This window comes from Uloborus diversus, chromosome 10, assembly GCF_026930045.1.
Source record: "Uloborus diversus isolate 005 chromosome 10, Udiv.v.3.1, whole genome shotgun sequence".
Taxonomy (NCBI): domain Eukaryota; kingdom Metazoa; phylum Arthropoda; class Arachnida; order Araneae; family Uloboridae; genus Uloborus; species Uloborus diversus.
In genome coordinates this window covers 91,807,441-91,820,422 of record NC_072740.1, presented here as the reverse complement: position 1 = coordinate 91,820,422, position 12,982 = coordinate 91,807,441, and the positions used below count along the sequence as shown (strand labels likewise).

Genomic DNA, 12,982 nt, shown 5'->3' with positions numbered 1-12,982 from the left:
CGTCCTGACTGAAAAGCTCTCAAAAAAAGCGAATTACTGCGTAGACAACGTAGCTTTGTGAGAATTAGAGGCGAGAAAAATTCTTATTATTTCCTTGCTATTCTGTCTTAGCTTTGGCCGTGTTTGCAATACTGCTTTTGAAACTTCCTAGCTGTAATATTATACTTTCCTAAGGTTTACTCCAATTTTCCAGAAACACGATTGGCTTTAAACGGCAAGATTTCTGATTCTTATTGACCCTGAAACTTTAAGGATGCTTCCGGGATAATTTCAGGAAGGTTACTGATTTTTAGCGGAAAAGATTCCTGGTTTTTGCAAGATATGTTACTGGCAGATATTGGGCAGATCAGCTGCCCATTATTTTCCAGGAACGTTTCTGAATCGTTTTTACAGGGCATCTAATCAACTCTTTTAACTATAGAGTCTCAAAGTTGATAGTTTGGAACAAAAAGAGTCAAAGTTTTAGATCAATTACTCTATAAGCCATGAGCCAGCAACTTTGAGCACAGCCGTAATTATACTCTATGACTCTAGGTGGTGTAGTTTTAGACTCAGGTCAGAAACTCATGGGATATAAACAACCTGCTTTACTAAACAGACTTAAAGTTAGTACTTTTAAATAAAGGCTCAAGTTTCAAGATCAATTACTCTCCTAGTTATACTCCATATAATATAGTTTTCGGTTCAGGTTAGAAAACTATGACAACTAATCAACTTTTTTAATTAAGCAGTCTTAAATTTGCTAGGAACATTAAAAAAAAATCCGAAACTTAACTGATTATTTCCGTTAAACGTTTCGGGAATTCACGGGTTTTCATCTCTTTCCTCGTAAAATCAAGTATCTTTGCAAAAAAGTTTCCCGAATTGCTACAAGTTGCACGAATGCAGACTTCTTAAGGTTCTGAAAAATATTTTTCGCTACCGGTTTGAAGATTAACTAAGATTGTTTAATAAGTATATCTGCTTTACATCATCCCGATTGACTAAGCTGCGAATGAGTTCATGCATGGGTGAAGCTTTTTTTTTTTGCAGGGGCAAAGGAGGTACTCGGTTCTTGCTTGCAATTACGGCCGTGGTTGCTTCTAGTCAATTACATCAAACTGACTTAACTTCCCTTAAAGGTTCCAGATTGGCATTAACGAGGGAGATTTCCAAGTTCTTCAGAAAGATTCGAGGAAAATTTCAAGGAGGTTACTGACTTCTACCGGAAAATGTTCCTGGGTCATTCCACGAAAAAGTCAACCCCTTGTTCCCCACGTGACGTTTCTTATATTTCATTAAAAATTAATAATTTTAAAAGGTAATGACGAAATGTTTTGCTTAAGGAATCACATATCAGTTTTTAATTTGTTAAGCAGAAAAAAATTGTTCGTTAATATTTTAAAGTATTTTTTTAATGAAATTTTTTAATGTATGAGGCGTCACATACGGGACAAAATGACCATTTTCCGTGGAATAGTTCTCCTGATTTTTGCAAGATATGTTACTGGCAGAAATTGGGTACATTAGCTGCCCATTACTTTCTAGAAACGTTTCTGAATCATTTTTACAGTGAAAAGATCAAAATTAAAGGTCAAGTGTTCTATAAGTTGTGAGGTAATAACTTTGAGCAATATCTTTGATTATACTCCATGTGGGGTAGTTTTAGATTCGGGTTGAAATCCCATGGAGTATAATCAAATAAACGGTCTTGATGTTGATTTTTTTTTGTTTTTAATGTTCAAGTTTCAAGATCGATTACTCTACAAGCTCATAAGTCAGTAACTTTGAGAAACAGCTGTAAATATATTCCATGTGGTGTAGTTTCAGATTCAGGTTATTAACTCATGGGATCTAGTCAACTTGCTTAGTTCACTGGTCCCAATGTTGTCAATTTCAATATAAATATTAAAAGACAAAGCCTGATAGTTGATAATAGTTTAGTTTATAATGGTAAACCATTTCTAATTTTATTGAAAACTAATGTTAAACTTATTTTAGCAAAAAACTGCAGCTGTGTCTCAAAATTCTTCACTCGTGACTTACAGAGTAGTAATTAATCTTGAAAGTCAACATCTTGTACTGAAATCATCATTTGTGAGACCATTTTTGAGACCAATCAAGAAAGTTCATTAGATCCCATGGTTTTTTGACATGACTCTTAAACTACACAATGTAGAGTATAATTACAACTCTTGCTCGAAGTTACTGATTCATGGCTTATAGAGTAGTTGACCTGTAATTTTGACTCTTTTTGTTTCAAACTATCAACTTTGAGACCGTGTGATTAAAAAAGTTGATTAGACGCTATGGTTTCTTTCCTGAACCTGAAATTATACTAAGCGAACTACAACTTTATCACAAAGCTGTCGACCCGTCGCGCACAGAGTTATTGACCTTTAAGCTTGACTTTTTTAAATCATTAACTTTGGGACAATTTAATAACTAAAGCCTAAGTAAACTGTCCTTTTTATGTTTTTCTAAGTACTATACTATGGGGAGTAGTTAATCCTATGCTTATTTCTGAGGGTCTCTCGCGGTTTTAATAGCTATCCGGACTCAAACAAGGCAAAATAATAAAGAAAATAGCATGTACAATTGACCTTAGCCCTAAAAGTCATGCTTGAACTAACAATTTATTTATGCTAACATATGTCCGTCACATAAAGAAGTATCCCTATCTAAAATAAACTAGCATGAACTACTCATTGCTTTTGAAGCAAAACGATCACATATTTAGCATCATATGTTCTCGGCCTTAAACTATGCCCCTAACTCAAGGGCCAACGAGTCAAATTTGAGAGAAAATAAACTTCGCTTTTTATTATCACAGTACTATTAACACATCCTGAACTTTTCCCGAAAATGGAGACATCAACTATCAAAATTGTCCAAGTTTTAAAAAAAATGACTCTTAAGTACCATGGCATAATCGCAGCAAATATTCTTACATGATAAATTATTTTCTTCAACAGGGTTGGAATGACGTCAGTTTTCACGGCAGTCAACAAATTCCCACTCCAAATATCGATGCTTTGGCACGCGATGGCGTCATCTTGAACCAATATTACGTCCAACCTATGTGCACACCATCACGGGCAGCTCTCATGACAGGAAAATACCCAATAAAAACAGGCAATTCATTGAAATATTTCATATACCATAAATTTACTTTAATTACAGTATGATTGAATAACTCATGTCTTTTTCTTAGCCTAATTGTCGCTTTTTACAATTTGGGTTATGACGCATAGTACTCTTCTTGTACAATTAAACCTAAAAATACCAAGATTTTTTCAAGATGAAACGAGTACAAATAATTATTATGTTCGAGCGTGTGTGGTTTTTTATTTATTTATTTTTATTATTATTGTTGGTGCTTTTTTATCATCATTAAAATTACGAAATGTTTCTACATATATAATACCTTTTTAAAATAAATACATAAAGTTCAATAATTTAGTTTTCAGGACCAATCACATTTAGCATCTTGGCAACGCCTGAACTGAAGACGTTTAGTAACAAAGCAAGTTCAATCCTTTTTTTTTTTTTTTTGAATTTTACAGAAGATCTAAAAAAATATTTCCAGCTCTGACCATTTCATTTTTTAAAGGAATTTTCGTTTAGTAACATTTGGTATACGACTTCATTTTTGCTTAGTTTTTTTTAATTAGCTGTATTTTCCAATTTTTTACAGATAAAATTATTGAGTTGGCTTTGAAATAAATCGTCATCGGCGATTTCCTTTCAAATTCTAGCTAAGTTCATGTAATATCTTTATTTTATGCCTTAGAGCTGAAATGGTACACTCACTGGCCAATGAATTAGAAACTTTTGAGAGAAACTTCTTGCCTTACTTGCACTGTACAAAGGGCTGAGGGAGTATCATGATCTGGAGCATGTTCTACTGACATGGAAGAAAGGTTTCCAGTCCCGAAATTCCCGCATAATTTTCAGCGGAATTGAGAGCAAAATAACGCAAAGATTTTCCGTGCAAACGTTGTCCAACTTTTGCCGCTCATAAAACTAATATTTTCACAAGTTTGAATCACCCTCTTCGTAGTTCTGCAAGAAGAGAAAGAAAATCTTTAGGTCTCACATGATTAACGATGAATTTATTATTTAAGAGCAATAAAAATAGAGTATATCTTTCTGAGAATGAATAGGTATTCTTTTTCAAGGTTTTTGCTTTCATAAGTTCAGTAATTCGGAAATTGTTTTAAAATTGTTTACGTTTTCGAAAACCATCACTAAAATTTGAAGCACAGAAATTTGCGCTTTAGATAAAATTGAGAAAGCGCATTACAGATTGCAAAATCCGCTGGAGTAGCCTGAATACAATATTGGAACGCTTCAATAAGCATTAATACACTCAAAACCTTTTAATGACTAAAAGTACTCAATATATTTCTCCGAAGAGGAATGCAATGAAAGACCTAGCATTATTTATGCTCTCTAACCTGTAGAAAGTGCCCGCCGATGTCTTTGACAGCGTGAAGCTGATATTATAAATTTGGGTGGCACTTGAAAATTATGTTGTATAAAGTATCTGACTAATCTGTAATATTCGGAACGACTCCAAAAGAGGCGACAAAAACTTGAATAAAACACAGGATTACTCGCAGAACGTTAAGCGGCTCAAGTTTTTGAATGTATCTTTGAAGTGAGATCTAAAATTAGCAAAGTTATTCAAAAACTTTCACTGAGTCTACGGCTTGGTAAACAAATCAGTGTTCACTCCCTGCTATAAAGAATCAAATGCAAAAGATTCAATGACCAACGTTAATGCAGCAACAAGGCTGAGTATTCTCAAAGCGAGTTAAATTGGATGCAGCAATACACAAATCAAATAGGCATCATTTTTGTCCGAAATTTTCAGTTCTTGAGCAAAAATCAAGCAAACCCCATAAGAAAAGAAAAATATATTTTAGAATGTCATAAAGTTTATGGGGATCTTTTGCTAAATGTCCACAATTATTTAAACTCTGTAAAACCAACTGCAGTGAAGCCGTCGCACTCATTTTCATTAATCGCCTTTATTTATTTTATTTATTTATTTATTTATTTATTTTGCAAAAATCCACTCAAATCCCGTACGAAGCGAAAGACACACTTTTGTGTACAAAACGATAGTTGCTATGTGACTTTACAGTACTCTACACATGCTGAACGGAATTCGAGAAAACTATTAATTCAAGTAACAAAAGCAGTCATTTTTAAATGCACAACTTTTTTTGTTTGACTATAAAATTTAAGTATTATAGGAATAAGTCAATCTTACGGGATCGGCTCCTCTTAATCCCGAAATCCCGCGAGACTAAATTCGGCGCGGGATAGGAACTCCTACATGCAAATGGTGCTCTGGTGTTCCGCGAGGGTAAACAAACAGCCATGCAATACCTAAATATACTGACATATCAAGTGCATCCTGCAATGTATCATTTTTATCCTGATAGCGACGGAGATTTCATGGACGATAATGCAACTATACATCGTGCTAAATTTGTTAAAAATTGGTTCGCTGAGCAGCCGAACTTCAAATACCTTCCCTGACCACCGCATAGCTCGGATATCTTAACCACATAGAAAATATTAACAGAATGCACATTTAGTACACATTATGCATCTGAAATCAATGCCTAAAACGTTCATTATGAGCAAAAGAGTAAACCAAATGCCAATATATTCAAACAAGCCCACCCTACAACTTTGTATCTAATTTGAGCAAATTTAACTTTTACAATAATAAAAACGAAGAAAGCTTTGAAGAAAAATATCTAGAACTTATAACATTTAATTGTTTTTTTTTTCATTTGTAAATTTTCTTAATAATTTTTCCGCACGGTACTGCAAAATCTTAATATTTTTTCGAAAAAAATTTTTTCTATCGCAAGTATATGATTACCGTAGATCTTTCGAAACATTGAATGTAAGCCACTTTTCTCACCACGCATATAAGTCTTTTGATGTCCGCAACGGTTTTTTATATTATCTGGAAACTCATCAACACGATCGAGTTCCCTTTCCGGACCTACCATTTATTCCAATGGATTAACCGGTGTAAGGAAATTATCTCAAATATTTATGGTAACATAGGCATAAAGTTTACTGGTAGGGCGGCAAAGGTTTGGTTCGTTCTTTTAAAAGACATTTTGTTTACTGAGTTTACTCTTGGGTTTTAAGCAAAAATTCGAGTGGAGGGTCAAAACCATTCCAAATCCGACGCCTACATGACATTTTAACCATGTCCTTAACAACTATTACTTCAAAAGAAATAATTCATTATTTCTTAAATGTAGGGGAGTTTTATCTGAAGCGGGTATGTAAATTTTAACGGAGAAAAAATGTATACATTACACACTCTTTTTAGCCTTTATATTTTCACTAGTAATCACTGTTTACAAACAAAGGAGCAAACTGAGGCAACTAGTTATATTTTACATAAATATCATTTAAATTTTTGAAAACTTAACTTTTCCGAAAGACCGCCTTCCATTTGGGGAAAACAGGATTTCTCGCAGCCTATCTTGTAGCTTGTTTTGATCATTGAAGAGACACGAAAAAAATCTTCTTCATTTAGCGACAAAATAATCTAACATCAATCAGGCAACACATAAAGCTTGGGCACCAGTTTTCTACGACGAGGTTTTTGTACAAATACTAATTTTGCACCCGGCAATTTCGGAACCTAAACGCCAGATGAGTCAGCTACCCGTATCTAGTGGCCGTAGTTGTACCTATCTAAATTTTCTCTGAAGCTCCAAAGACACGACTGGCTTTGAAAGGGAAGAGTTCTGAACTTTTCAGATTCGTTACAATTCGTTCAAAATAATTTCAGGAAGGTTACTGAATTTTAACGGAAAACGTTCTTTGTTTTTGCAAGATATGTTACTGGCTGAAATTGGGCACATCAGCTGCCCATTACTTTCCAGGAACGTTTCTGAATCGTTTTTACAGTGTAGCTATCGAACTTGTTTTGCACTGTTTAATTAATTAGACTTGGCGACATGTAATAGGAATGTCACGATGCCAGATGCGTTTTATTTTAAATATTTACTGACACATACAAAATAAGCTGAACTCATGTCTTTAGCTACTTTGTACTGATGAAGGCAAAGCAGATACCTACCTGCTTTGCTCACACCCGCTGTTCCAAAGCACATTAATTCATTTCATCCACCTATAACCCCAAATCTAAGTCGCAGCCTTCAAAGACGCTCTTTAAATAATATTACTAAATATCACAAAACAAATACTTTAAACCAACAAGGACATGAAGTATTTTAGAGTAATCAGAAATAACGAAATTCCATGATAGCTGAAAATTTATATTTAAACACCAAAAAAAAATATGTAACTTTGATTAGTCGATACGTAAAGAATTTTACTAGTCTCTGAAATATTTGCTAGCGTTAAAAGAGTGCAAATTCGAGAACTACCCGCTTTGGCAATGCTATCCAAATCAGTAGGCACATGCTCAATTGTAGGCAGCTCAACATCTTTTTCTTAAAATACACTGAAAGAAAATTTCGAAACCTTACTGATTATTTCCGTGGAACGTTTTGGGATTTCACAGGTTTTTATTAATTTCCTGCGAAAATCAAGTATCATTGTCAAAAAGTTTTCTAAGTTGCTACTAGGGGCACGAATGCAAACTTCTCACCGTTGTGTAAAATATTTTCATCTGCCAGTTTAAAGATTGACTGACCGTATTTATTTAGAGTATCGGCATCTGTTTCGATTATGGCCCGTGTAGTTTGACTAAGGTTTGCTGAGACCGAATAAGTTTCTGGGTTTCGTAGCTTGGAATTTGCCCTTTGCTTTAAGCATAACTAGTCGACCCGTGCGGAACTCCGCACTGTGCTTCGAATCGTTTCATCAGGCATTTTGCTCTTAAAAAATTTCAAAGAACATTATGAAGAAGAACGGAAAAAAGTAAGCGCACAAGAGAAGGCATGTAATTTGAAGACATCAGTAACAAAACCTCGTTAAATACAACGTTGTGATAATTTGATCATAGCTCCCCTTTTAATCGTACATATTTTCAATGCAAACATAAATGTCATTAAAAGTGTGGCTGAGTGGTGACTCGTGAAAAAGCAATAATTGTGCATGTGAAAAAACATTTGTTTAAATAGTCCTGCACATGTCAGCATCTGACGGGAAAAAAAGAAACATTAAAGAGATATTTATTGGCACGTATTCGAATTGGCGCCATTCTAACTAACAGCCCGACACCCCAACAAACTTAGCAATTGCGCCTTCCTTTTCGAAAGCTATTCATTGAAGGAATGCGTAGTAAAAAACAGCAAAAAAGCTTTTTGCCAAAAAAAAAAAAAAATAATAATAATAAGATCATGCATCTGTGTTTTGTCATTAACCAGCATGATACGATTTAAAATTATTCGCAAAGCATGGAATTTGATTAAAGAATGACGAAGATCTCACGTAGCGATTGAAACAAACATTCTAGAGAAGTAATAAATTTGATTGAAAATAAGTGTTTTTATCTTTGAATATTGAACTATTTCACACAGAAGGTTGCTTTAACCGTTACGGCTTAAATGCCCTCACATGTTTCTCTTTTAATTGAACACTTAAAATTCAAAACCAAAACCAGTTGAACTGAGTCCGTTCTTAAGTGTAATTTTTCGAACGTAGACAAAACGTATTTTTTTTTCAGCAGAACGCAGAGGAGTAGAAAATAATTTCTTGCTAATGAAGTTGATAATACTTTTAATGCTTTATATCGTATTCGCGCGAATAAAAAATTAAAGGTTTACTAAGTGAAACTCGTAGTTATAATCAGGCGTAGTATTTTTTCATTTGTACAAAAGGTCGAACACTGCTATTAGAAACATCTACATTTTAGCATACAATAAAAATGTTTTTCTGCACAAAAAGGATTTCTTTAGGTAAATCTAATACTTTTTTATGCCTACATTATGTTGAGTGGTCTGGATGTAGTCAAAGAACACAGTTCGATTAACAATCAACTTATCCGAATGATAACTGTAGCCTGCATAAAGGAGTCGAAACACCAAGTAGCATTCCCACTGCATTTATTTTATTAGGTGTGTATGTTATGAGCACATGTAATGAGTAATACTAATATAAATTTGATATTATGTCGGACAGCCCAAGCTTGCCCGAAGTTCAGATAGTTTATAGCCGAACGCTCTACCGAAAAAAACTTATCAATTAAACCGAACAACTAAGTCCAGTGCTGTTAAGCTTTATTAAAATATGAACACACACACAGGCTATTTTTTATTTTTATTTTTTTTGCCGAAAGCGACGTAAAAAAATGGAAAACTGCATTAGAACTTTTCTTTAAAAAATGCATAAGAACTACAGTCAGCATCAAGGTTTTGAAACAGCAAGAGGCGATTTCGAAAACTTGAATTTTCGACCGAAGTCTTTTTTTCGTCATTGGCCAGCCTGATAAGTTTTAAAATGAGAGGGGATTAATATATAAGATAAGATATTGATGAAAAATGTTTTTATTTTTGAAAATTTTTACAATTTGTTATCGCAGACTGCTTAAGCCGTTATAACTTAGATGGCAGCACGTGCAGGGCCGTATCCAGAGGGGGGGGGGGCCTGACGGGCCCGGCCCCCCCCCCCCCCCGAAACCCGAAATGTTTTGTACCGTAAAACAGAAGAAGGTTTTTTTTTTATTCCTAATGTCAGAAAAGGAGAATAACGAAGTTTTTTTTATTCTTAATTTTGCTACTATTCAAGATTTATAATATTTTGAAGAAATACAGAAAAAGCAATTCTATTTCTCATTAGCCGCAAGGCACACTTGAAATTTAGACCTTTAATTAGGACTTCCTGCTCTCTTTCTTAATTCAATTCAGGGCAGTCCAGGGTCAAGGCAGGCCCTTTGTCAGTTTTGGTAAAGTCTGGTTCGTGCACTTCCTCCTCCAGGGGCGTGCACAGAAATTTTGGGGCTGTTACAAATACCTTTTTTGGGCCCCCTCCATATTGTTCACCTATATTTTGAACCCTAGGTTTAAAGATATTGGCCCCCATTTAAGCTCGGGCCCGGACTAACAGGTGTCGATTCTCCCCTCCATACACGACCCTGCCCTCCTCCCCCTAAAACTCTTATAAAACTTACACTGTACTGATATCGAGTCGGGGACTCCCCAAAGTCTGGGCCCTTAGTTTCCAATTAGGCGAGTATCTTGTTACCAAGATGTGCCAAATTCAGCTCCTTGATACATCCTGCGTAAAAAATGCAAAAATCACGATTCTCGCGTTTTTGTAGCATAATTTTCAAGATCATTTTTGTTACTGATATGTTTCATGTCTTGCATTTATTTAATGCCGAATTCAGTATCATGGAAGTTCTTTTGTTATTGCTTGTTTATTTTTTTTTTCTTACTTCTACGGCATACTGTTAATACCTTAAGTATGAGAAAAAAAAATAACACTTACTCTACTCTTTTTCATTTTCTGCACTACTTGTGATTGAAAAAAAAAGTTTGTTTCGAGAAATATTTCGTTGCATTTATTAACTTAAAACGGGTGTGTCTTACAAAGTTATAAGAGCTTCAAATAATTTCAACTGTTCGAGAGTCTGAAAATTATTTAAGTTTTTGAAATTCCTAGAAAAGTTCTTCAATTTTGTATCTCATCAAGAAAATAAAGTATGAATTGTCCAAATGACCAGAATACTACCCTTCCGTTCTTATTTTCTGCATGTCTGCACTACTTCTTTTAAACTATTTTGTACAATTTTCATACTGTATTGCAGTTAATGAAAAAAAGTGGGGGTAGGGGGAGTGATCAAAAACAAACTTCACTAAAAGTCGATATGAGCAGATGACGGGGTGCTTCTCTTTTCTCCTCTCTGTCCATTAATTTCCATGATTTGTCGAGCAAGCAATTTTTATTTTGTTTGATCTTGATTGGAAAAAGAATGTATAACTTTTAAAAAACTTTGTTTGCCTATTTTTTTTTCATATTTTCGTTGTTTCAATTACCTAATATAAGGCCTCAAAATACAGATTTTTTTTTTTTTTTTTTCAAAAATTTCTCGGGGGGAGAAACCCCCGGACCCCCTGAAATTATGGATGTTCTACATCCGACTTAAAAGGACACCCCTCGTGTTATCCTTACCACTACAAGGTGAATAAGAAAAATAATAAGAAATTAAAATAAAATAACAACAGTCCAAACAGTGGAATCCTTAAAAATCGAGACAAAAAGTCTTCTATGTTTACATTTTTATGCGTTTGGTGTGTCTATATATACTATATGGTGTGTGTGTCGGGCAATGTGCTAATCCGGGCCCCTCCCGAAAAAAATTTCTGGATACGGCCTTAAACACGTGTTCATCATTTAACAGCACGGTTAAAATACAAAATAAATTGAACTATGCTCTTTTTTAAGCGTAGCTTTTCGAATGTAGTAAAAATGTGATAAGCTATTTGTTTTTTAGCAAAAAGAAGAAAAAATATATATTTTACCCTTCAAATTGAGGTAGTATTTTATTTATTTGTACAAAGAGTCAAAAACTCATTAGAAGAATATATATTTCAATATACGATTTATTATTTTTTTTCTGAACAAAAAACAATTCTATTGTAGTCTGAAATCTTAAACCTGTTACTTATATTTTCGCTTACATTATGCTTTAATTTTCTTTCCAGAGCCAAAGCTTCAAAAAAAAAAAAAACACGTGCAATTTCGAAGTAATTTAGCATAAAATCACTGAATGTTTTCATATCAGCAAGGAGCATTTTCTTCTCATTTATTCTATTCCCTCATAGTAGTTATTCATTTAATTCAATGGAATGCGCGATATTTCTCTAATTTTTTTTTGGTGCAGATTGTACGGATGTGGGTCCGAACACGTAATCTCTTGGTTACGAAGAGAACGCTCTGCCAATCAAGCTACTCAGCTCTGTCGGTCATGGCGCAAATTAAAGTTATAAGTTTGACCGAAAACCTTATTCTGGTTCTTTAAAACAGGTTTTTCGGTTAAAAGAAACAATTTTTAGACCTTGGGTCTATTTTTCGTCAGTAGCCAGCACCATAAGCTGTAAAATTAGCCGTAAATCAAAGAAATCGATCAAGAATTGAGGGAAATTTGGCGTAGAAACCAAAAACAGGCTACAGAAATAATATATAAGGATAATGTTTTTGGAGCTTTCTCTTTACATCAAGAAGGTGCCAAACTATTATTTAAAACTTCCTGAAACTTTTTCTGAAAGGTACGTAGGTATGGACTTGCTGTAACCGAGAAGATATCTAAAGTCTTCAGAAATCTTCTAGGATAATTCTAGGAAGGTTACTGAGTTTCAGCGAAAAACGTTTCTGTTTTTTTTTTTTTTTTTTTGCAAGACATGTTACTGATGGCTCTAATTGGGAACATAAGCTGCCTATTGTATTCCAGGAGGGTTACTAAATTCAGCAGAAAACGTTCCTGTTTTATGCAAGACATGTTATGGCACAAATTGGGCACATAAACTGCCCATTATATTCTAGGAGCATTTCTGAATTATTTTTACAGTATTGAATCGTTGCTGTAATCGTAATGAAGTTCCTGATCGTAATCATAATTGTAATCTCCCATTTTCAAAAACTCGTTATCATAATTGTAATCGATTACATTTTCTCGGTAGCGGCTTGCACTACTCCACTTAATTTTACCTGCTTGCACTACTCCATTAAATTTTGCTACATTAGAAAATGTTCGCCTAAAAATCAGAATTATTTCTAACTATGAGATATTGTTCATGTAAAGTAAACATTTTGAAGCGGTATCACTCGCCATTGTATCGATATTTTTTAGATAACTCCTACATGAAGCATTATTCTTTTTCAGGTCTTCAACATTTCGTACTTTGGGCAGAATCTCCATACGGGCTACCATTGAATGAAACAATACTACCCCAATACTTGAAACAGCTTGGCTATGCTACACACGCCATTGGAAAAGTATGACTTTTCACATGAAAGTAAACTAGTTTCAATAGATACTCGAAAT

The 12,982-nt window shown here is 34.2% G+C and overlaps 1 protein-coding gene across 1 annotated transcript in view; it reads left to right on the top strand.

The window, feature by feature from the left end:
- The window catches only part of LOC129231306 (arylsulfatase B-like), a 96,818-nt gene that overhangs the window by 42,024 nt on the left and 41,812 nt on the right, over positions 1–12,982 (top strand). The window contains exons 3-4 of the mRNA XM_054865594.1: positions 2,955–3,114; positions 12,821–12,933. Of these exons, the coding sequence (XP_054721569.1) occupies positions 2,955–3,114; positions 12,821–12,933 (273 nt within the window). The remainder of the gene's footprint in view (positions 1–2,954; positions 3,115–12,820; positions 12,934–12,982) is intronic.